This window comes from Sylvia atricapilla, chromosome 5 (assembly GCF_009819655.1).
Source record: "Sylvia atricapilla isolate bSylAtr1 chromosome 5, bSylAtr1.pri, whole genome shotgun sequence".
In the NCBI taxonomy this organism is placed as follows: domain Eukaryota; kingdom Metazoa; phylum Chordata; class Aves; order Passeriformes; family Sylviidae; genus Sylvia; species Sylvia atricapilla.
Window position 1 is genome coordinate 11,452,125 of NC_089144.1, and position 24,768 is coordinate 11,476,892.

Sequence of the window (24,768 nt, forward strand, 5' to 3'; positions counted from 1 at the left end):
CCCGCGGGAGCCGCTCCGGCTCCGACATGGCCGGAGGCGGCACGGGGGCGGCGGGGCCGCGGCGGGGCCCGCGGGGCCGGGGTAGGGCCGGCCGGGCCGCTTATGGCGCCGCACGCCGCCGCCGCCCCGGAAGCGCTGTGGGCGCCGCACGCGCCGGTCCCGCGGCAGGCGCAGGCCGCGGCCATGGCGCTGCTGCGCGGCCCCGCGCGGGACGGGCAGCGCTCGGCCGTGTCCAGGCCGCTCTCGGCCGGTAGGTACCGCGGGCCGGCGGGGCCTGCGCCGGGGACAGGCCGCCCCCGAGCGCCCGCCCGGGCGCCCGAGCTGGGAAATCGGCCCGTCTGGAAGAACTTTCCTGTTTATTTGACTTTAATTGTCTCCGTCTCGCGTGCTGTGCCTTCGCCGGCATCGTTTCGGCCGGTGTGCGAGCAACAAGTCTGGGTTCGCTGCCGGAGGGAGTGGCCTGGGAAGGGGGAGCGGGAACGCGGGGAAGATCAATCCAAATTTAATATCGCTGCCGCGGTTGCCTCCTCCGTTGCCAGTAGGACTGTATTTAATATCGTTTGACACGTGCGTTCCTTTAACTTGAAAGTACCTTTCCAGATGTGAGAGCGCGGCGAAGCGTTGGGAGGTCCCGTCTGATGGGCACGTTGTGCTGGTTCTTGCACTCGTGTGTGTGGAGCCTAAGAGAAGGTGTAGCGATCTGTAACCTCGTGTGATGCTGTACTTTTGTGGGTTTGATGGGGTTTAATTAAAAAAAAAAAAGAAAAGTAAACCACAGAAGGTGAAGTTGCTTTTATGTTTTTGCTTATAGCATCAGTACTCTGTCAAGTGGAACCTGTGGGAAGATGGTTTGAAGCATTTATTAAGAGGAGAAACATAAATGTTTCTGCCTCTTTCCAGGAGCTAGAAGATGAGAAGGAACTTTCTGAAGAATCAGGGGATGAAGAACTGCAGCTTGAGGAATATCCTATGTTAAAAACCCTTGACCCAAAGGACTGGAAGGTATTCAGTCAATACGGGTTACTGTTAACTAGTTTTGCGCATCAAGGTTATTTGCCATGCCCAGGTGCTAAAGATCTCCTTCCTCTTTCCCTCTTACACCCATCTGAGTCACTTCATGTATACCATAATATCTGGTGTGTGAAGGCAAACACATCAGGGTAACATCTTAGTTTTGAGCTGTGGCTTTTTATTTTACTCCCTGAAAGAATGAAGTGTCTCTCCTCTCTGTCACCATGTCCTTTATTCTGGAGTTGCACTGGCACTCTTAATATTAACAACAGCAATTCAGTTTTCCAATAACTGAATTTTCTAGTGCTTCAATCCAATTTAGTTTAAGCTACTTGAATTTCTATGACAGTGGTTTAATTTATTGATATTCAGTTATGTAGTGATTATTCAGTAATTCATGAGAGTCGAGTTGTTTCTATAGTCTTTTCTCAATGTTTATTGAGAGAGGGAAGAATTCTCCCTCTTGCCTTTAAGAGGTGGGGAGGAGAACTGGTTTTCTGCATATGTTTTGGTGGTTTTGGTTGTATTATGAGTGTTTATTAGGATTTGTGGTTCTTTTCTGTCAGAATCAAGATCATTATGCAGTTCTTGGACTGGGAAATATACGATACAGGGCTACTCAGAAACAAATCAAAGCAGCTCGTGAGTACCTTTCCCTCATAAGCATAACCTTTCTTTCAGATGTACACAACTGATTTCCAGTGAAAATATCTGCATGTTGTGAACAAAGTTTTTACTGTTTCCCAGGCCTAAAAGTTTGATTTGTGTTGCTTACCAGCCTCTTAAATTCATATCACAGCTCTGAAATCCAGAGGTGTAAATCTAGGGAATTTAAAACATTTCACATCTCTGCTTCCTGGCCCGTGTTTTATGTTAACAGCCTTGAGACTGTAACTATACATTTCTATATTTTTTGAGTCAGCAGTCAGGCTCAGTGAAAGGCAGAGGAATAGAGGTGTCCCTGCCCTGTGTGTTCCCAGAGGTTCCCTTGGGGCCCTCCTGAGAGTGTTGAGCTGCCACTTACTGCTGCTGAATGGTTTTACAGAAAGGCTGCTGTTAACAGGCACACTGGTCTGAGTGTGGCATGGGAAAGGAGCATGTTGGGCTTCAGAACTTTATTTCTGGAAAGCAGCGTGCTTGACTGCAAGAAAGATGCAAATATTTAGTGGAGGAAGATTTTGTAAGACTGAAGATTGTTTGGTAGGCTCTCTGGGATAAGCTAATGGCTTTCTGAATGGGTCTTGTGAGCAATTGCCTGTATGACTGTGCTGGTGCTAGAAGAATCACTGTCTCCAGCTATTTCCAAATGAAAATGGGTAGAAATCAGTGGATTTTCTAACTTGCACAGGAAATCACTTTGCCTCAGGTGGGTGCTCCACACCACTGTGGAGGATTTGCTGCTGTGGAATAGAGCAGCATCTGTTTTGGTGGTGGGCAGTGATCTCACTGATACTCTGAGCAAGAACCAGAGCTTTTCTGTTTAGGACCCTGACAGCACTCACTTATTCCTTGGTGCTGTAGAGATGTGAATCTTTCCCACTGTGCTTTCCTGTTTTGAAGAAGGATTCGGGTTTGTTTCTCAGGAGACAGGATGCTGTAACTGTTTGCATGGTATCTTCTCTCTGCTGTTTTAGAGAGAACCAAGAAGGTACAGTGTGTGTTGTAAGGCAATATGGCAAGATCTTTTGGCAAAGAAGTTGGTCTAAAATCTAGTTTTACCTTTTAAACACCAAAACAACCTTGGTAGCACCTCCAGCAGATATTCTGTATGTGCCAGTTGTGCCTTGGGATTCAAGGCCTGAGTAGAGGGAGAATTTAACCCAAAGTCTTGTGTGTCTGCTCAGTGTTAGTCATAGGGAAGTGCAACAGCATTCACAGGCTGTAGTTTTCTTGCTAAATTTCACTTTGGATTGTGTTCAGAATGTCAGTAAAGGGATAGAATAAAATTTTTATTTTATCTGAACTATTTTGTTTTTTCATTAGAAATAACAACTAAAATTACATCAGTTTTTTTCAGTTATTTTTTCTATTTTCAGTTAAGCTAATTGTACACTTACAGGTAAAGCACTTTGCTAAGCATAATAGTAGAGTAAGTCTCAGAGACTTCTTCAGATGTTGAGGTGGAATAGAGACTATAGTTTCTGAGTTGTGGTTATTTTCTGTCCCAGCAAAGATGAAATAATGTTAATTCTAACTATAGTGTTAAGTCAGAGAAAATTCATTAACTTCTGTTTTCTGGCAGATCTGACTGTTTGGTTTGTATTTTTATTTAATTTTCAAATTAGAGAAATGCCAAGTGGAGTTAATGTGTTACTTTGTAGTTTGAAACTGTTTTCTGATGAAGCATTTCTGACTGTAATGCATTTTTGTGTTAGATAAATCCATGGTTTTGAAACATCATCCTGACAAGCGAAAAGCTGCAGGGGAACAGATAGGAGAAGGTGATAATGATTATTTTACTTGCATAACTAAAGGTAAGCAATTGATCTTGTTTGTTAGATACTCTCTCAATCTACTTGATCATCAGAAACTTATTCGTTTTGCTTCATTAGGATTTTAAGGAATTGTCAATGATTAAACAGCTGGAGAAGTTCTTTTTCCATTGTAGAAAACCGCATCAAATGACATTAGGTGTAACTTCCCAGTGGGTAGAAGCAGGATGGGAACGCAGCTGACAGACGTTTGGCTGCTGTGCCAGCTGGTGACAAAACGTGACACTTGTGGCAGTGCACACACAGATAACCTTCTGGAGGTGGCCCCATACCTGGGATAAACTAGTGAGCCATGGAGCAATTCCCCACAGGCACCAAGAGCAGCTGGAATATCTGAATTTTAAAGTGCTTGCTCTGACAACAGAAAATAAACGTGTTTATTTGATCCAGGTCATCAGTTTCTTCAGCTGCTCATTTTTGCCCACAGATGAGCAAATGAACTCAACTGAAAAACATTTCCCTCTTGCCTGTAGCAGTGGACTTGGCAGTGCAGGATTAATGATTGGACTCTGATTTTAGAGGTCTTTTCCAGCTTAATGATTCTATGACCCAGAACACCACTGCTGGCCAGTTCCAAAAACATAGGGGCTGTTCTAGGTGTATGATTTACATCTCAGAAATGCTTGAGAGCTTGGCTTTTTGGTTTATTTTAATCAAATTATTTTCACTCAATAAGATTGAAGCAGGAGGAAATCTTGGAATTTGTGTTTCTAAACTTCCTTTTCTGAATGTCTTCTTACTCATACTAGGTAGTGTGAGATATGGTAGACCAGCTGATGTTTTCAGCCTCCTTTGGAGTTGTCAAAAGGAGGAAGGTTGCCAAAGGAAATAGTTTTTCTGTTACACTCCTGTCAGAAACTGTCAGATATCTATGATGAGAACTACCTACACATGAATTCAGGAATATGCTGTGTTCTACATGCATGGAGCAAAACATCATAGAATCTTCCCTCTTAACTGCTTACAATCCAAGTTTGGGGGTTAGCAGAGAGGAAAGCACAAAGAAGCAAAGAAAGGGAATAATGCTCCTAGGCAACATTTTGGAGGATGGAAATACTAAAATGCAATTGTAGGAAAGGGACACCTGGAGTAGGAGCAAACAGTAATGAAACTGAGAGAAGAAACTTGGAAAGGTGGGAGAACATAGGTTGGATTCAGAACTTGGTCTGACAAAGGAATGTGTGGGAGATACAGAGCTGGGGGAACTGAGTGTGTGGGGGTCTGTAAGCGGAAGGGACATCTCTTAAATGGAAGAGGAATCAATGGATGTGCACAGAATTTCCTACATCAGGAAAATAGCACAAGGGTAACTGAGGCAGGATAATTTGGGTCATTCAGAGTGTTGGTGGAGGGAAAGGGCAGACTGGCAAACAGCAGCTCACTGTCATTCCTTCCTCTCTCCAATGACATGTGCAGTGAGATCAGTTTACAGAACTGCAGAGCACCAAGGTCTCCTCCAGGTTATCACCTCCTACATCTAACCTTCTTGGTAGAGTGTCTTCTGGCAGGGCTGCAGGCACAGAAGTCCATGAATGATTGCAACACATATTTGATTCCTTTGACATTTGATTTCTCCTGAAAAACAGTGGTCGTTGTAAAAGTCCACACTTCACTGAGGAAAAAATAAGAGTACTGAAGCTACAGTTAGTGTGATTTCCAGAATATAAGATTAGTAATGTGATGCTGCCCAGTGCAGGGGTTTAAGAATAGGAAAACAGGGTGTTTGCATGTTTTGGAGAGTTTGTGTGGAGTTTTACATTCTGGCCAAGACTCAATACAACTTCATTGTGACCTGCAAAAATTATAATGAATGGTTCCTGTTCTTGCCCATTCTGACAACATTCAGGGACTGCCTTTACTCTGTGCCTTAGTAGGCCATTTTGTCAATTTATCTTGCAAGGATCTAGTGTAGAATAAAATGTAAAGATATCGTGCCCAAACTCTGAACAAAATTTACTGCTATAAAATTATCTGTTTTGTTACATCTTAATAGTTTAAATGTGTTCTTTTTCATAAATGTTCTTCCTACTTAGTTTAACAGGAATAGACAGCAATGCTTTTTGGTGTCACTAAAATAATTAAATATCCAGCTCTACAGAACACTAAAGATAGATCAAACACAGATCTGAGAACGTCTTTTTAAACATTTACAACCTTATGTCTGGTAACTTTCAGCTTATGAAATATTATCTGATCCTGTGAAACGACGAGCATTTAACAGCATAGATCCAACTTTTGATAACTCTGTACCTTCCAAAAGTGAAGCAAAAGAAAACTTCTTTGAAGTTTTCTCACCAGTTTTTGAAAGAAATGCCAGGTAAGCTATGTCTGACTGCCTCTGCTGTTGCTGGAGAATCAGCATTTGCAAACTCTTTAGACACTGTGTTTGTAAGAAAAGATGTATAAATTTGCTAGAAATGTCATTCAACTAAAATAGTTGCAATTATTTTTTATTTCATTTTAAAATAATCTGAACTGTCACATTAATGGCATTGGGTTTGACCCATGCAATTTTAAAAAAGGTCCCTGCTTCCTATTACCTACTGCCCTTTTTGTACAACTCATTGTTTCATCTTAAAATTACTTACAATACCAAATGTTTGTGTGCTGCTGACTAAAAATTCCTTTTTTTAATGATTTTTTTCTGATAGCGAGACATTAGCAGAAGACAGAAGTTATAGTCGTGATTTAGCTGGTTAAAAGAGAAAATAATTGTAACTATCAATATTTGGTGGTTGTCTCTTACATTGTGTGACTTTTTCTGTATTTGATTCGTGGTTGACAATTAACTTGGTATTAAGGTTGTCACAATAGAAATCTGTCAGCTTTTCCCTGTATAAAAGTGCTTAATTGCATGAGGCACTTTACAACATTCTGAACAATTATTATTTAAAGCAGTCTTACTGAATCTTCTGTCAAGTATTCCACAGACTTCAGACCTGGATCTGTGGTTGTCAGATCAGGTTTTTCCCTGCTCTGCAGTGGAAATGGATGCTATGTCATGGAACCACAAATTCTAGAGCCTGTGGAAGATTTCCCTAGAAAAAAATGCAGCGGAGACAGAGTATGCATTATTCCCTTGTACTCCATTAGAATGTGTGGGAGACTTCCTGTGCCCTACCACAGACCAGAGTTATTCATAGAGCATTTTCTGTCCACTTCCTTTAAGCTCCTCTACCACAAGAATGTGCATGGAGAATTAAATATCCACAAATATAGCTTGTGCTCCATCAGGTCTTTTCGAGGCACAAGGCAGGAGGCACTCAGGCAGGAGAAGGTTGCTTTTTTAGGGAAACTCTCAAAAATGCCCAGTCTGGAGGATACTTAGGAGAAATTCTAAAGGTTCCTCTTTCCTGGTGCCTCTTCTGTGTTGGTGGGAGGAGGCCTTGGATTTTGATTCTGTACTTAAACAAATGCCATGTTATGAAGACTGTATTTCTTGAACATATCCATGTACTTTCAGGTGGTCAAATAAGAAAAATGTACCTAAACTTGGGGACATGAACTCCTCATTTGAGGAGGTAGATGCATTCTATTCCTTTTGGTAAGTTAGCTGATGCCTCCGTGTCTATTCACAGTATTCAAGACAGGCAATATAAAGGGCTTGCAGACCCTTTGGTGTGTGGGTTGTTCATTGTGGGCTGACACAACCTCGTAATGTCACAAAATTACCCCACAGCTGTTTGTGCCTTCCACAAACAGCTGGCTTTCTCCTCGCTAATCCATCCACTTGTAAATTCATGGTTGCAGTGGGAATTTCTGACCACAGCGGCTGAGAACTGAGCTGACCCACAGACTGGAAGTCAGGTTTATCTCACCTAACTTGTGTTTTAGCTGTTTAAGCTCCCCTACTAAAAGGAGGTGTGTTTAGTCCAAAAATGTCAGTAATGTTTCTGGCTTGCCTTACCTTCTAAACATGGGTGCTGACATAAAGATTAATTTCTCTCTGAACTCTACAGACTGCACTGCATTTCCACTGCCTATGATGGGAGCTTAGACAGCTGTAGACATTTAAAGTGGGCAAGACCGATGCCAACATGAAGCAGACTATGTCCCACAGTACAGAGAGGTGTAAATCATATCCTGCATTTTGACTTAACAGTGTGGAATCACTGTAGGTGCAGTAGAATTGTAAATTATGTACAATAAATTGTAAACAGCAGTCTAGCTGCCTACAAACAACAGTACAAAAGGTAGCTGATTTTTAACAGATTTGCTGGTTTTTTCATTCACTTTTTTTTTTCTTAAATTTATTTTAGGTATAATTTTGATTCCTGGAGAGAATTTTCCTATTTAGATGAAGAGGAAAAAGAAAAAGCAGAATGGTATGTAAGTAAAAATAATTTTGACAGGAGACTGAAAGATTGATACTGCAAGATTTTCCAACTTTCTTTTAGACTGTGAGTCATAGGAAGAAAGGTAGCTGAGCCAAGTCTGAACTCCACTCTCCCAGCTTAGGGGTCAGTCATGGACTTGAACTGAACTTACTCTGGGGCTTCTTCGTGTAATTGAAGTAGTTCCTGCTTGCCTCACAGAGGTGTATCTGAGGTGCTTTGAAATGTGTGTTCATTGAAGTTCTGACTTGCAATTTGTGCCAGTCCCAAGCACAGGTTGAAACCTGGAGCCAGGACAGAGTGATGAGTGTGCAGCTATCGTTTCTCTCTTAAACTTGTACTGAGAAAGTGATACTTCCTAGAATTTGAGGACATGTATTCTGATGGCTTGATGTTAATAAAAATGATGCATTTGTTGATGTAGTGATAGTTGCTGAATTACTCAGACCATGTTGCCATTGGAAAATAGAGTCTGTTTTTATCATTCCTACAGTTAGAAACACAGAATGTTCAAGTTGGAGCACCAGATCATTTAGTCTAACACACATTTCCCAGGACACAACTTTCACTTAGTAATCGTTATGAGACCATAACTAGCACTGTATGAATGTCTTCTTCCAAGTTTGGCTAGAAATTGGTTTTGTATTTAGATTCAGTGGTTGTCTTTTTTTGTGCTAGAAACTGCCATATTTAGACCGTACCTAGGCATTTCTCTTCTCTTGTGCCTCTTCTACTACTGAATTTCTTGAACCTCACCAGATCCACTGTTCTCTCTCCTGTGAAGATTCTGTGAAGGCACTGTAATCAATTCCCTATCACTTGTCCTTTGGGGTAAAGCACACAGATGAACCTCTAGGCTTCTCATTGGAAGGATCTTGAATTATTTGCATAGCTCTTTTTTTCTGCTCATTCCTATTATTAGTGTCCTTTCTCCAAGATGTTTAGACAAGTGGTACCTAGTCTGCTGTACTTAGGAGAGAACTACATTACAGCTGCTGTTCAGGTGGTTATGATTCTTGCTACCCCTTCTTGTCAAAGGTGATGTTCGTGTTTTGAAGCTTCCATCTACTCATATTGGTCTCCTTCTCAGTTATGGGTATTGTTTTCTTTGTTCTGAGGTATAGAGTGGTTTGAGTTGGAAGGAGCTTTAAATGCCACATAGTTCCAACCTCCCTGCCCCCTCTATTGTTCTATATGTGGTTGTGTGGGCGAGGCTATAGACCCCCACTAAAAATTACAGCACTGGTAAATTTTTCAGATTATTTAGTCAGCCCATCCATAACCTGAGCTGTATTTTAATGGAGTGAATCTGGCATGACTTTACCAGATCATGCTATTTCAGAGAGTGTTGTTTCTGCGCAGATGGGTTTACTTACATAACTATATTCTGCCAAACAAGATCATTGTGGCATTGCTTATACTGTTGTCCTTTAATTAAAAATCATGTGCTAGCATTTGTTTTGCTTGAGTTTAACGTTAGTTAAGCAAGTGGATTGCTTTTTGGAAATTAAGTCCACGATCTCATTCCCTACAATGACACATAAGCAGCTTGGTTTATCAGGTTTCTATAACTACATAAACACTTAGCATTTCTTACATGAGCTCAGGGCCTGGAACTTCATTTCTTGAAGTCTATTTTTGAAGTATTCACTGAAGAACATCTGTGTGGAAACTATTTAAGAAGCTTGTTGATGAATTTCTAACAGTGGCACTTTAAAGCATTATGACTGAACTGTGCTTTTCCTTTTAGTCGAGATGAAAGGAGGTGGATTGAAAAGCAGAACAGAGCTGCCAGAGCACTGAGAAAAAAAGAAGAAATGAACAGAATTAGGACTCTTGTTGGTGAGCACACAAACTGCTGTTCTTTAAAGAGAGATTAGCTAAAACTAACTGCGGAAATCTCCTGGTTTTCTTCTATACATTTTGCTTCCTTTCTTCTGCCAGACAATGCATACAGCTGTGATCCCAGGATAAAGAAATTTAAAGAGGAAGAAAAGGCAAAGAAGGAAGCAGAGAAAAAAGCAAAGGTAGAAGCAAAACGAAAAGAACAGGAGGCAAAAGAAAAAGTAAGTGAAGTACTTTATTTGGGTTGAAAAACTCTGCTTTATTCACACCTGATGCACTGCTTCAAGTTCTAGATGTGTCAGAAGACTACTGATGGATAGAATTACACTGGGGTTCAAACCTGTGTTGTCTTGGATGCCTGTGCAGCAGGCAATGCAAGGCTGGCAGCCTTCTGAGAATGAGATGGAAACAAGGAACACAGATCTGAAACAAAACACCTATGAAAACTTGAGTTCTTTTGTTGCATAAACTTCCTCTGGTTTCAAGGCAAGCATTAAGGGCATAAAATGGATATGTCTGCTTGCCTTGTGCATGTGGTTTGTGAATGGTTGGTTGGTGTGAAATGCTTTGAAGTAACAGAACGTACTTGATAAATATTAACAGTTTGGAAAAGATGGCTCTGAAGTATAGTAATGAAAGGGAACTGTAAGGTGCAAAAATGTAACTTAAAAGACATTAGAACACTGCAAACTATGTCAGTCGTGATGCAGGAGAAATATTGGACCATGTAGTTTATACTCCTGAGGCAGGTGTTAGGAAATTGCGTACAGTTTTATATCTTCATTGTGGAGGAAGGCAGGATTTATAAACTGAGGGTCCTCACAAGTCAGTACTTGACTTAATGCCAAATGGTCTATGTTTCATCATCCCCCTCAAAATTCTTGGAAAACCAATCATTGAAGTATTTATGCATTTTAAAACCCCCAAACATACACACAAAACTCCACCCAAACCAGAAACAACACATTTTGATACTGGATGACTGAATGACCCTATAACAATATGACTTGGGAGGATTTTTTTACTTGGATTTCTTTTTTCTTTTGATTGCAGCAAAGACAAGCAGAATTAGAAGCAGCACGGTTAGCAAAAGAAAAGGAGGAAGAAGAAGTCAGGCAGCAAGCATTAGTAGCAAAAAAGGAAAAAGAGATACAGAAGAAAGCAATCAAGAAAGAAAGGCAAAAACTCAGAACAACATGCAAGGTATTTAACTATTATTACAATGAAATAGAGGTTACGTCAGACAAATTACTGCGTTTGCTTGTTCTTAGGGCTGGAGATGGTATAGAAAGTGGGTTTACTAAAAAAACAAAATACTAAAACACATACTTACATGGGTATGAGTTAGGAGTAAAGCTGACCAAATAGGTCCAAACGCAGCAGTGGCGGAAGAAATGTGAAGTGTGTTAAGCCTTTGTCTGAAGGAATAGGGCAATAAAGTTCAAGAACTTTGTAGAACATGTATTTCTGCTTCCAGAACTGGAATTACTTTTCTGATAATGAGGCAGATTGTGTTAAAATGATGGAGGAGGTGGAAAAGCTTTGTGATCGTCTTGAGCTAGCAAGGTAAGTCTTCCTGCTGCTGCTTTCTGCTCGTTTTGATACCTATCTTTCTACTAGCTCTCCATGGTAACTTAATAATTTATTTTTAGTCTGCAATGCTTGAATGAAGCACTTACATCCACAACAAGGGAAGGAGGAAAGGCGGCTGTAGTAAAACAGGTAATTATGCTGAGTGTTGAATCAAAATAACAAAATAATTTGTGAAATCAACCTGTCTGAAGTGAAGTAAGATACAGCATAGCTGCTGTGGAATCGTGCTTGTTAAAACACAAAGAGTTGATTTTCAGAGTCCACAGGCAGAGGGATCTCTGCTCCATTTTATATTGTGCAGTTCATGGCTGGTCAAATTAACAGGGCCAGCCAAGAAAAAAATACACAATTTTATCTGTAAAGAACACAAAACCTACCTCTTGTACAGTATACAGAAACAGCAGCGGAATTTAACTTTGCCCAACAATGTGTAGCAGTTACCTTGAGGGAAGGAGGGGCAGTCTTAACATTCTGTTATGCAAGAAAAATCCTAGTCTAATGTCTGTGACTTGAGGATAGATCCACAAAAGAACTTTAAGTGTGCTGCAGGCTGTAGGCACTAGAAGGGCTGGTAGGTTGGATACCAAAGAATGGGAAATGCAAGACACATGGAATCAAAATTTACCAAAACTCAACAAGGATCTGCATATGTTTGCCATTGAGGATAAAAGCTGAACCTACATCCTGCAGAAAGAGTAAGACGCTCTCTCTCATCCACTGTGGATTCATAGCTGTGAACCTTTTTCCCCATCCCAGGGTCAGGTTTACTCATCAGACAGTTTTAAGACTGAAATGCCTCTTGTTCTACAGGGAACTGAATTCAATATTCCATTTTCCAGGAGGGTGTTCCAAATGCAGGGCAGTCCTCTTTCTATCTGTTAAAACTATTCCACTAAAATTATCTATCAGGTAACTTTCCTTTTGCCAGGAAGGTTTTATGAAAAAGGTTTTGTGGTCTCAACTTTGGGCATCCTGCCAACAGCCATAAGTGCACAGCTCTTCTAATACTGCCAAGATTGGAATGGGCCTGCTCAGAAGATGGTTAAATATGTCACACCACAGTCTCAAGATGTGATGACAGGTCACAAAATAACTGAAGTCATTTTTAGCTTGCTGAAAAACTACACATGGCCATCTAACCCTGAGTACACACTTAGTGACTGAAATCTGGAGTTCATTGTAACTTTAAAGCTTTCTGTTACTACGGTTGTACTGAGGTAATCAGGTTTAGATACTAGTTAGGCTGGAAGATCTCAGAATTGCTGTATTTACATGGATGTTTAATTGCCCTCAGTGGTCTTAATACTTTTGTGGATCTGTTCCTCTAAGTCCAGTGTTAGCCTAAACAATTACACAAGGTTGAAAACTTTTGCTTTAATTCTGGGGGCGTTCATTTAATTTCCTAGTGAACCTGTGATGGATTTCTGCTATTGGCTCTTAATACTTAAATCCTAAAAATGCACACATGGAATAAAGGGAAATAATGCTGGAACAGATAAGCTCCTCTGTTTCCCTATATATATACAGAACAGGAACTAAGCAAAATCCAAGGTTCAAAGCAGCTCCAAGAGGGGGTTGTGTCACTGTAGAATGTAACAATGATTCAGTAAGTAAATAAATAATGCTTATTTACAATCTTTAGATAGAAGAAATAAATGAACAAATAAGGCGAGAGAAAGAAGAGGCAGAAGCTCGTATGCGCCAAGCAACAAAGAGTTCAGAAAAGTCAACCACTGGCGGTGGAGGGGGAAGCAAAAATTGGCCAGAGGACGATTTACAGTTGCTAATTAAAGCTGTGAACCTCTTTCCAGCAGGGACTAACTCAAGGTACTTCTCGGGTTTGGTGCTAAAAGCCCTTACTAACAATTTTCAATTAAACAACTAGCATAATAAAACATATTTTCAGATCATCCCAAGTACTTTGTCAGTATAAGCACTTCCTAAACATCCTCCTTTTCCTAGACTCTCAAGCAGCCAGTGGTTTGTTTCTCCTTGGTACCATGCTCTGTGTGTCACTGGAGTTAGCTCTGGTCCTGTATCTTGTTTCCCCCCTGAGATTTGGACCTCAGTCCGTTACCAAGATGGTGCTGAGGTGCCTTGTTTGCACAGGGCTTACTCCAGGGTAGGTTCCAGTCCTTCAAGTGGAGAACAAAACCACACCAGTGACTGGGTTCAGGTGGGTAGGAATGCAAGTATGTAAGCAACTTCCAGGAGCTCCACAATGAATATGATGCTGGCTTCTCCTCTGCATGGTAGGAGGAAAATATCCCAGGGCAGGAGTTAAGTGCACCAGCTTTCTTCAGGGGAGAGCCAGGGGAAAAGGGAAAGGCTGGGATTTACAAAAAGCAGCACTGACACTCAGCTTACTGCTAAGCATCAAAAACAGGAGCACACTTTGAATACTTTTTCCCAGGAATGAAATGCCTTCATCCATTTAGGATTACAGAGATTTCAAACCCCTATTACAAGATTCGAAAAAAAAAGTAGCTGCCATACTCCATGGAGGTGGTACCAATGCCTGTTTATGCAGCTCAGCAGTCAGTCCTCAAGGCTCCTGTCTGATCAAGAGTACATACTGCCTTCCATTTTCTAAGAATCCACTGGGAATAATCTTGGGACTAAGGCTGTTCCAGCTTTCTCCTTTTCAAACCTGTTTACCTGAGAAGATGTTCAGGCATTCTTCTTGGGGGTAGTGGACAGTCCTTCAGTGCAGCCAGAGGTGTTTAGGGAATTCAGGAAAGCAGTTCAGCAGAATTTTGAGGATTAGAGCTTTGCACTTACCTACATTCTACCCCATCCTTTTTCTGTGTCGGGAACTGAGAAGTTCACCCAAGCTCACTGAATTCTTCAATTAGTAACTGAAAGCTATGCAGAATACCTCCTCTGGGATTTTAAACATGTTTGAACTTACTCAGGAGTTTATAAAAATGTGTACAGGAGCTTGACCATAGCTTGTATGAAGATGAGGTGTTACGTAATATGCTGGTTTATTCTTTCCATTCTTGCTGTAGGTGGGAAGTTATTGCCAATTACATGAACTTGCACTCTACTACTGGAATAAAACGAACAGCGAAAGATGTCATCAATAAAGCAAAGAGTCTCCAAAAGCTAGGTATCTATATTACCTTATTTTTATAATAACATGGTCTGCCTGCTTCTGTACAGCTGACTTTTCTGTGACTGGAGCTGTGTTTCTTGAGAAAATCCTCTGTACAGCCCTAAAGAAATGTAGTTCAGGTGGAGGATTTAGAGGAGCATTTTTGTGATTCAGTGTTTTCATCCTAATGGCTCTTTTGTAAGTCAGCACCTCACAAGCAACTCTCAGGAACTCTGAGTGTAGCTTGATGCTCTGATGTCTGGGACACATGAAATGTCAGGGCTCAGGGAGAGATAAATGGGCCTCTCAGAAAGCTTCCTACAAAGGAAGGCATCTAAAATAATGGAACTGATGAAGCTCTAGAGATGCTTCAAAAAAATTAATGGAATCCAATACCAGAGTAAGACACCTAAATGAATGTGGCTCATCTCCTCTTTAAAAATGAATATGAAAGTGAAAAATGAAGCCTAGAGAGCTCTGGAATAAGGTCGCAAGGAAATTACACATTTCACTACAGAAGGAAAAAAAAACACTAAATTGTCAAGAGCTTTCTGAATTACAAACCACATAATGGCACAAGGAGCCACCTGGATTTTCCATGTTCCTGCCTCTCTGACACAGTCATACCCTGGGCAATGCATGAGTTTTGTGCCACAGCCCTTACTTGAGAGAATAATCCCTCTTGATTTTGGTGAAGTTGCAGATTGAGGTTTAAGATTATATAGAACAATTATTCCTCTGAGCACTATAAAGCAGCAAGATAAGGGATGGAGAATCCCTTATCCTGACACTGAGAAAAGTTTGTTGGACCCTGAATGATTTTTTTTTTTATCTACCAACCTCTTTACCATTGTTTTAAAGTAGGAATTGGGTTTTATGATTTTGTGGTTATTTCAACTAATCTGCTACAGAATGGTGGTGGTATTAGTATTATTACATCTGGCTTTATTATTCTTGCAGTAATTATTCTCTTTAATGTCTGTTGCTTATAGACCCTCATCAAAAAGATGACATAAACAAGAAAGCATTTGACAAATTTAAAAAAGAACATGGTGTGGTGCCTCAGATGGACAGTGCTGCCCCCTCAGAACGATTTGAAGGTAAAGGTGAAAAGGGAGCCCTTCTTCTGCACTTGTCTCCCCTGGGTCTCTTAGCAAGAAAGTAACCCAGAACTCAGTCAAGATTTGCTTACAAACTTTCATAGCAAGTAAGTCATCCAGGCTGTGGTGCCAGATTTGAGGGTTTCTCGTACACATAATACACCCCAAAACTGCATGGATTTTAAATCAACTGTAATAGGTTTTACAAAATTTTCTAGACTATTTTTAAAATATCTATTCTTGCTGGCATTTTTGCATTTAAAAACAGGATCACCTCTAGATTCATCCCCTTGGACTACAGAAGAACAAAAACTTTTAGAACAAGCATTGAAGACTTATCCAGTAAATACTCCTGAAAGATGGGAGAAAATAGCAGCAGCTGTTCCAGGCCGGTCAAAAAAGGACTGCATGAAGCGATATAAGGTAAGATCCCTCACCTCCTCTCCTGGGACTGTCACTGGTTCAGGTCCTGAGAGAATCCTTTGCATTTACTGTTCCATTGCCTCCCAGAGACAGTATCTGACACAGGCAAAATGATGGAGTCTTACGGGAAACTTTTTATTTTTGGTAACTCAACCCCAGCAGTAAGAGCAGTAAGAACTAAATGTTCCTCAGAGAAAACAGTGGCTCTGGAATCTGGGAAGGAAAGCCTGTGTCAGGAAATTTGTCTTACAGTTTGACAAGCTCTAGCAGAGGGTGAAGTCCTAATCCTAGCCTCCTGTAGGTGAAGTTCCTGGTACACAAGCATTGACCTTTCATCAATTGATGCATTTCTAAGAGAAATTGCTCTACAGTATTAAACTATGTAGACTTCTCATTATGTTGAGAACTAGAGTGTTTCACAGTAAACATATGTAATGTTCAAAACCACAGCATTTTTCACAAGTTACATGTTCAGTTAAGTTTCTTTTTTCCCACCTTCTCTTCAGGAACTCGTGGAAATGGTCAAGGCAAAGAAAGCTGCTCAAGAACAAGTGATGAACGCTACTAAAGCCAAGAAATGACTCTTACTGACAATCCTTGTTTTATAATAAAAATGCAAATACTGTACATGTTTCCATTCCTTTCTTCATTATACAGACACACAGGAGGGGCTGGTTCTTGAATTTTAGTCTTCTCAAAACCAACTCCAAAGTTTTAAACAGGGGTGTAGCTGGTTTGTTGGGTGTTTTTTGTTGTTTTTCATTTTTTTAAGCTAAAATATGCTGGAAGTTCTTGTTATTCACTACTCACGACGCCAGTACATGCCACTGCAGATTTTGCTATACTCTGGAAGTTGTTCAATTGGACCTGGAAGTTAAAGAAAGTTGGCCATGACACATGCTCAGCTCACAGCAAGTGGTCTGGAGGGTTTATGGGAGAATAGGGAAACATATCACACATACCCACGGCAGCAACTGCAGGATGCTTATCATAGATGTACTTTGTGCAGATTTCTCTAATAGTCTGGGCATCAATAGCCTAAAAGGGGTAGAAGAGGCATCTTTGTTACAATCCCATCTTAAAACTGTTTCTGATCTTAATTTTGTATAATCCAAGGGAGCCAGCAACAAAACACTTGAAAATTTTCTCAGTTGGAAATGTTTTCTCAGCTGAACAAGAAACACAACTTTTATTGCTACTTTCCATAGCAAGTAATTTACTTGATGGTCTTTTAGAAGTTGCAACACAAGTGCCACTTACTTCAATCCTTGCCTCAAGTTCTGGAATTGGGATTCGGCGCTTATAACACAGCATTTGTCTTCCAATGTCTTCACAGATTGGTGTGGACCCTAAAATAGGGGGAAAATGCCTTAGTTATCAGCCTACAGCTCCACAAACAATAAAAAGTTCTCATAAGTCTCACCATCAAGTTGTAGCAGCATATTTGTCTTTAGAAGATTTTTTGCTCGAGCTACTTCATTTTCAGTAACACTTGTGCAAAGTCTTATCCTGAAAAACAATTTAAAGCCAAAGGCATTTAATAATGGTACTCTGTAGCACACAAGATTACTGCACCTACCAGGCACTACTTTTCTGTAGACAAAGCTGGTAAGACAGGTTGGAAAACAAGCCATGGATACAAAGCAGCAGTCTAAGAGTAGGGGTTTTGGAAGTATGCCAATATACCCAAGAGCCAGTTTTTTCTCTTAGAAGAGCTGTATTTCATTTTATTAAATAACTGTTTTGAGGCAAGTGCAGTCTGTACTTGTTATCTTGAGAATGGATGTTGCTAAGAAAGTAGGAGCCAAGCAACTAGATAAGAGGTGATTAGCCAGAAGGCAATCCATTACTTCCTGGCTCCTCTCTAGGTGAGAGAATAATTTGCCACACTGCCTACAGAACATTTTGGTGAATAGAGGGAATGCATTAAATAGCTTAACACTAAATTCTTGTCCCAGGAATTGTATGTACCTTCCCTGGTGCTAAACTGCAGCAGATTCAAAGTGATAACATGTCTCCACAACTTCACAGGAATCTCATAGAATAATGGTATATAAGTGATTTATGTGATTAGAGAAATTCCTCATTTTCAAGACTTGTTTCAACTTCACCCACTTTAAATCACGTACTTGTAAATAACGTGTGCTTTTAATAACATCTGCAGTTCAAGCCTTACAGTTGCATCTATGGACATCCTTCAATGCAGATTTAAGCCTCAGATGAATGAATATTCTCTAGAATCATAGGTTTCAAAATTCCATATGTAACAGCTCAACTTTCATTTCCCTGTGTATTCACCAGAGCTGTCTAACACCAGCAAGTGGTACATCAACTGCAGTAACTGCAGATGGGGTAACTAATACCGTCTGGTAATTGCACATTCATTATTCTCATCCACAAATACTTACTCTTTCAGTGCTGGCACTTGCAGCTCACAGGCTGTACACTGACTGAGTAGTATTCTACAAGTTCTGACAGTTTCATGACTTCTGTAATTTGCCAGTCAAAAAAAAAAATCCCTGCTGTTTTCTTGTACAAGGAACAAAACCTACATCTTAAGCTATTCACTCCAAGTAAGGGTGCCAAAAACTGGGTGGTGGGACTTGGCTTTGGGTGCCAAAGTTTAGAATTTGATGCATTTGTTATTCCTAGGCAAGATCAAGCAGAGAAAAATACTCTCTTTAAACACTTTTTAAATTGTATTCCTCCACTAAAAACAATCTTTTCAGAGAAACAGTTGCTAGCTTACCATTCTCTCTGAACAGAGTGCACCATGTCCCGAATAGTGGATGGCTCACAAACCACATAGAGTCCCCACAGCCCTGTGTCAGTGTAGCAGGTGTTGAAGGACTGGAAACTGTGACACAGGTTACCATGGCAGGCAATCTGAGCAAGTTTACTGGACAAATTCTGCTGAGGCAAAAGAAGATGATCTTACTTTATGAGGTTTTTTGAAAGCTCACCTTTCAAATGATTCACGTCCATGAATTCCCATTTTCATTTCAATGATGACAGAACATGCAGTAATAGCTACAAGGTTAATTATAATTTCACCTGTTTCTTTTCTTGCATGTAATATCACATTTCAAAATAATACCCCAGATTTGAGCCTAAATCATAAAGACACTTAAGATCAAGAAACAGACAATTAATTACTGATACCCACAGGTTCTGAAGACATACAGGTAAAAAGCATCCTACTTTCCACGAGGGCTGGCAAACCTCAAGTCACCTCCATTTTGGTGGTTTAGAAACACTTCCTAAGATTCTCCCAGATCCTGGGTAACAAACTCTGTCAGACTCACAGCTGGATCCCCTTTTCTGTCCTGGCAGTGCCCAAGTCAGGGAGATCCCACCAACCTCCCTAAGAGCAGGAGGGTGTTTGCAGGTTCACTCACCACTCCCCCTCCAAAGGAGCGGTCCCAGTTACCGATCAGGGTGTTGGCGACCATGAGTGGGATCGTGTCCGGGTCTGACCAGCCGGCGGCTTCCACGGCAATGGCCAAGTGTGCCAGGGGCATCTTGTCATCCCTGATCCGAATCTGGAACACAGCAGAGCAGCTCTAGTGCCACCTGTGTGCGCTCAGGCATAGGGCAAGTTCCATAACAGAAAACAGGTTTTTCCATTATGGCTGGATTACAAAACATCCACTACAATTAAAGTATATGAAGATTAATTTAACATCAGCCTGAACTGGTGTCTCCTGGGGCAATTTCAGATCACTTTGCCAACATACACAGAGAAGCATTACAAGTCATTTTATGACTACCACCAGCAAGGAAATCTGATGACCTTGTAAGATCCAAAGAGATGTGAATAGAACGTGGATGCCTCAGTTCTCTATCACATCCTTTAAATGCATGATTCTCAACAAGTGGAAATGCTCCAATACTGTAGTCAAGAGGATAAAAGGACAGTAGGAGCAGGATATTCCTCCAGGAAGTGATGAAGCATAAAAAGTGGTGGCAGTGAGGCTTATCCAGGAAAGAATGGGAAGTACTGCTTTGGAAAGCAGCTACTCCACTGCTGTCACTAGGGGCAAGAAACCTTTTCATGTGCTGAGTCTGTGGCAGAGCAGCCCTCTCTCCTCACCAGAGAGCACATGTCAGGGGATGTAAGGGCCAGCTCAAAAAGCCACCCAGCAGCTTACCTCACTGCCTGTGAAGCTACAAGGTGGCAGGGGTGGCAGTCCTCCTTCTGGAGCAGATGGCAAGTTACCAAAATGGCACTTCGCCAGGTCAAGTAGCTCATCATGAGAGACCCCTGAACAAAGGTATTTCACATGCTTTTGATGTTACTCTGTAAACAGTTAATTTAAATTGCTGCACAGTTTAAAGACTCAACCAAACAGTAATTTTTTGCGCCCTTGCTTTAATACCCCACTTTTGGATTCTTCACATATTCCCTTTATTCAGAGCAAGATCATCATGATTCCCCTTTCTTGCTTCTCTTTTAGCAGCCTTCCATTAAAACTACATCAAATCAGATTCTTGCTCTCTTTCAGCCTTGATCTTACTTCTTTCTCTCTGCATTCCTTGCTATTCCCCTCTTCACACTTTCTAGAACCCTTTTTTCCTGCCCAAATGGAAGAATAACTTTGGCCTCCAATTCACTTCTCATTCCTGATTTAAAGTTGCTGGAATATTACTGAGAGGAAAAGGGAACAAAAGCTCAAAGGTTATGAAGGCACAGAATACACAGGGCTAACAATGAACAGGACCTACTGAACTAATTCATCATGTTGTTCCCACAGACTCAGGCCAGGGATTGAAGCATAGTTTCCTGTGATCCAGAGTGAGTATCACATACTGACCTCCAGCAGCAGCCAAGACCATTCTGGGTCCTTTGTAATGTGTTGTTATGTACTCCACCAAGTCATTACGATTTATCGATCTAAGAATAGGAAAGGAGACAGCACTACCGTGTCAGTAAAGTTTACCAGAGTAAAAAGAGATAAATGTATATAATACAAGATCAAAATAATTAAAAGTGCTGCCAATGTTCAGAGCAGACACAGAAAGCTAAAATAAGGGTGACGTTCTAAAAAGCAAATAGGAAACGGATAAAAAACTCTTCCAGCTTCCTGAGAAGTAGTTAAGAATTCTAACTCTGTCAGGTGAAGACAGGATGCACTAATGATCTCCTTTCCTTTGAAAGCAGTCCCCTGATCTGTACTGGTTCAAACAAATGCTGAAAGAGCAGTGCAAACACCATGTGCTTACAATAATGCCTAACATGTGACTTACAGGAAAATGAAGCGTTTCAAATTTTGTGCCAGATGCACTTTTAAGAAACAGGAGAAAAATAGGGCAAAAAACCCCAAAGTCATGCAGAGAACATCTGAAGTTCACATACCCTTTGATGCCTGCCTACAGGGGAACAAAGGTAATACAGGGGGTCTACTTACCATTATAGTCAGTGCAATTTCAACTGCCCTTCAGTGTAAAAATGAAATCTGACACTGTTCTCTACATTTCTAGATAAGTCTTTCTCAATATATAAAAGTTACCACACAATTAAAGACAGACATAGTTTTGGACATACTTGATATTCTCAGTGGGTCCTAGAATTGTCCGTCCTAGGGCTGTATTCTGGTAGGCTGTGGCATGAAGGTAATCAAAGACAACTTCTTGCAGATTAGTTTCAACCTCTTGCATCTCTCGAAGTATCACTCCTCGCTCACGCTCAATCTCTGCCTCTCCCAGGGTACTGTTCTGAATGATGTCAGCCAGAATTTCCACAGCTAATTGCAAATAGAGATGGAAATGAAAAGAGTCTTTTCAGACTACTAGAAAAATTTGGTTCCAAAAGTGAAACCCACCCCAAAGAGCAAGTGCTAATAAGACTAGCAAGAGAATAGGAAGACAGAAGTTCAAGAGGTATCTTATCTTGGGACTCTGAAGACAAAAATATTTCAAATATCTTCCTTGCTGGTACTTTTCCAAACCTGTATTCTCACATGCTTGTGAAGTTCAAGAACAGGCTTTTCACCTGGCAAGGAAGGGATTCTTAACACTGCAAAGGCATCATTCTCTGTCATCTCACTAGAAGCTGGATAAGCACGTTGCTCTTTGCAGCTTTTCTGATGAATGAGAGCAATTACCTCTTGGTAAATCTTTTGAGAAAGCCTTTGCATAATACACAGTTTGTTCCCTGGACGTGTAGGCATTCAGATGAGCCCCCATGTTCTCAATCTCTAGTTCAAGGTCTAACTGAGATCTCTTTTTCGTTCCCTGAAATATAACAATAAGAAAATCACATTAGACCGTTCAGTTCATCTACTCATCATTACTACTTCTCATCTGGAACAGTCATGATCGAGAGAAAGGAAATGTGTTCTGGAAATAAAACTGGCATACTAATCTCTCCAAGCTTGAAAGTCAGATATAAATCCTACTATGCTCCCAAATGAAAATAAAAAGCTGGCTAAAGGGTGACTGTGTGTCTTCTAAGACCATTATAACAAGGTAAAAGCAAGTTAAAAATTAGATCTGTGTAATCTATTGTTGTGTAACAGTTACACAGAACTAGGATTTTAGCTTCATTTTCTAATGGGAACCAAAGTCTTATTGTCCATCCTATTTTTTTCTCATTTCAATTTGGAAAACTTATTTACATAATTCTGACAAAGTTTTCATCATTGATCATTAAAGATAAATAACTTGAAAATCCATCATGAACACCTGTATCAGTATTCACACTCACCTTGAAAGCCATATGCTCAAGAAAGTGAGCAGTTCCATTGTTCTTCTCATTTTCATACCTGCTTCCAGCATCAATCCAAAGTCCAACCTCAGTGAAGAAAAAAAAAAAAAAAAAAGCCATTTTACCAGCTAACACCTTTGCCATGGGTTTTCCTTTAAACAGAGCAGGTTTTCAAGAAAAAGAAAATTTTGATCTTCACAAAAAAAATTAATTACAAATCTACAAAAGCCTTAAGACTTCTATGTCCTGGCTCAAGTTCTAGGAACAGTTGTTAATAAATACTGAAATGCAAATGCAATTTAGTTCCACGAGGAAATGAACACAAAGGAATAGATACAAGAAACTCTTTCTTTTGTTACTTACCGTGCATGTTGAGAGTCCAGAGTCTTCAGAAGCTACTTGCAAGCCATTTTCCAAAGGACTCACCCTGGTTTCAGGGACATTTAAGATTACTTCTGTTGCTGCTTTGGAAACTGTGAGCCTCCCTGTTCCAACATGCACACGCTGGAAAGGAAAATCATCAGTCACACTCAAGTTGTTTAGTTATATCCAAAGATGCTTTTCTGAAAGATGTCTTGCTGAACTTAAGCATTAAGTCTGTGGATCTTTCTTAAAGCATGCATTTATAAGGGAAAGAATTCAGGACTGCTATTCACCACTTCTTCACATGAGGGATGCAGTAACCTGAAACAAACCCTGAAGATAACTACAAGTGAGGAGATGCATCTGCTGCCCTCCAGTCTGACACAGGAGCTGTTACTCTCATCAGCCAGCCACGCTTGTTGCCCACTTCTGCCAGCAAGAGCCTGCAGGACCTTTACCATCGGAAATTCTCCTGAGTACCTGCTTTCTAAAACAAAGTGAGATATGGCCCAAGGGCCTGTGTAAGGACTGCAAATCCGTCACTCATTAATCAGAGCAGCACAATCATGTCGCAGTTAAAGCACATTAAATGAGAGTAGGGTAGAAAAGAAGGGAAGTTTACTGCAGTTTTTCAGAAACAAGTAATGCAAATATGCATCCAACAGCTCTCCCAAAAACTGATTTCAAATGTTTCAAATAAACAAAGATTTCTCTCCCCATATAACTGCTCTAAACATGAAAATACAAAACCCAGCTCTCACTCACTCCTGTCCTAGAATAGATTAGATCTCCCCAAACTCACTTATTTCAGAATCATAGCACAATCCAAGTTTGAAGGGACCTCTGGAGGTCTCTAGTCCAACTTCCTGCTCCAAGCAGGATCAGCTTGGTTAGATCACTTTGCTCAGGACTTTTTGCACCTGGGTACTGACAATCTCCCAAGATGGTGAGAAACTGCACAGCTCTGTGAGCAGCCTACTCCACGGCTTGACTGCCACATATCCAGTTTTTCCTCTCTTGTTTCAACTTATGCCCATTGTCTCTCATCCTGCCACCATGCCCCACTGTGACAGGCCTGGTTTTATCCTCCTGACAACCTTCTCCTAGGTGCTGGCACAGATACTTTCACGGCTCCTCTCACGGGTCCAGTTGAGGCCATAGCTTCTCCAGCCTGAACAAGGTCCGGACCCTCAGCCTCTCCTCACAGAGCACATGTTCCAGCCTAGTTCATCCCTGCTGAACACCTCCAGTTGGCTGACATCCTCCTCACACTGATCAGCGCAAACTGATCACTTACACCTCCCGCCATGCACCGCGCCTCTATCGCGACTACAACTCCCAGCATGCACCGCGCCCCACGGCCTCCAACTCTCCGCGTCCCCTCAGCGGCACCCCGGGTACCAGCGCTCGCAGCCACCGCGGCGCCCACGCTCCCCGCAGCTCCCTCCACTCCGCTCCCCGCCCCGCCGCCTCACCCGCTGCGCCGCGCCGGGCTCCCGCAGCAGGCGGGCGGACCAGGGCAGGAGAAGTCGCCGAGCCGCTGAGCGCGCTGCAGACGCCGCCATCTTGACGCCGTGGTGCGCGGGGCGGAGCGGCCTTCGGGGGCGCGCAGGCGCGGGGCAGTTCCATCAGCGCCCGGCGGGGGGCGCAGCGGGGCAGCGCAAACTCCATTGCCACAGCCCGGGGAGGTGAGAAACGGGGAAGGTCCCGGCTGGAAGGGCCTCACAGGGACCATCGAGTCCAGCTGCTCGCCCTGCACAGGACAAGCCCAGCGATCCCACCGTGTGTCTGAGAGCGCTGTCCA

At 41.5% G+C, this 24,768-nt stretch overlaps 2 protein-coding genes across 5 annotated transcripts; one reads left to right on the plus strand and one right to left on the minus strand.

The window, feature by feature from the left end:
• The first annotated feature begins 105 nt into the window (after positions 1-105).
• DNAJC2 (DnaJ heat shock protein family (Hsp40) member C2) lies at positions 106-16,522 on the plus strand. Of its 2 annotated transcripts, none has more exons than XM_066318701.1 (17): positions 106-250; positions 812-1,002; positions 1,578-1,653; positions 3,387-3,485; positions 5,679-5,820; positions 6,967-7,047; positions 7,763-7,828; positions 9,588-9,679; positions 9,782-9,903; positions 10,736-10,885; positions 11,160-11,248; positions 11,335-11,404; positions 12,918-13,102; positions 14,287-14,387; positions 15,365-15,472; positions 15,741-15,895; positions 16,402-16,522. In XM_066318701.1, the coding sequence occupies exons 1-17, from the start codon at positions 184-186 to the stop codon at positions 16,474-16,476; spliced, it is 1,869 nt and encodes a 622-aa protein (XP_066174798.1). In that variant the 5' UTR covers positions 106-183; the 3' UTR covers positions 16,477-16,522. The 2 variants fall into 2 exon arrangements, with proteins under 2 accessions (XP_066174798.1, XP_066174799.1); XM_066318702.1 differs by having other exon boundaries at positions 159-250; positions 901-1,002.
• PMPCB (peptidase, mitochondrial processing subunit beta) lies at positions 16,474-24,566 on the minus strand. 3 transcript variants are annotated; one of them, XM_066318706.1, is made up of 13 exons: positions 24,440-24,566; positions 22,965-23,105; positions 22,602-22,688; positions 22,000-22,129; positions 21,441-21,639; positions 20,710-20,789; positions 20,047-20,159; positions 19,294-19,437; positions 18,645-18,805; positions 17,319-17,404; positions 17,156-17,244; positions 16,858-16,933; positions 16,474-16,762 (listed from the first exon to the last, which is right to left on the minus strand). In XM_066318706.1, the coding sequence occupies exons 1-13, from the start codon at positions 24,527-24,529 to the stop codon at positions 16,698-16,700; spliced, it is 1,461 nt and encodes a 486-aa protein (XP_066174803.1). In that variant the 5' UTR covers positions 24,530-24,566; the 3' UTR covers positions 16,474-16,697. The 3 variants fall into 3 exon arrangements, with proteins under 3 accessions (XP_066174803.1, XP_066174802.1, XP_066174804.1); XM_066318705.1 differs by having other exon boundaries at positions 18,645-18,808; XM_066318707.1 differs by lacking the exon at positions 24,440-24,566 and adding an exon at positions 24,262-24,415 and having other exon boundaries at positions 18,645-18,808.
• Between the last annotated feature and the right edge of the window lie 202 nt (positions 24,567-24,768).

What these genes read in the sequence shown, in the direction of transcription:
- DNAJC2 (XM_066318701.1), top strand. Translation starts at nt 184, where the DNA reads ATGGCGCTGCTGCGCGGCCCCGCGCGGGACGGGCAGCGCTCGGCCGTG. An exon ending in GATGCATTCTATTCCTTTTG is followed by an intron (nt 7,048 to 7,762) that starts GTAAGTTAGCTG and finishes AATTTATTTTAG; the next exon opens with GTATAATTTTGATTCCTGGA. An exon ending in ACTGCATGAAGCGATATAAG is followed by an intron (nt 15,896 to 16,401) that starts GTAAGATCCCTC and finishes CCTTCTCTTCAG; the next exon opens with GAACTCGTGGAAATGGTCAA.
- PMPCB (XM_066318705.1), bottom strand. Translation starts at nt 24,529, where the DNA reads ATGGCGGCGTCTGCAGCGCGCTCAGCGGCTCGGCGACTTCTCCTGCCC. An exon ending in TATGCTGCTACAACTTGATG is followed by an intron (nt 17,245 to 17,318) that starts GTGAGACTTATG and finishes CCCCTATTTTAG; the next exon opens with GGTCCACACCAATCTGTGAA. An exon ending in AACTTGAGGCAAGGATTGAA is followed by an intron (nt 16,934 to 17,155) that starts GTAAGTGGCACT and finishes TACCCCTTTTAG; the next exon opens with GCTATTGATGCCCAGACTAT.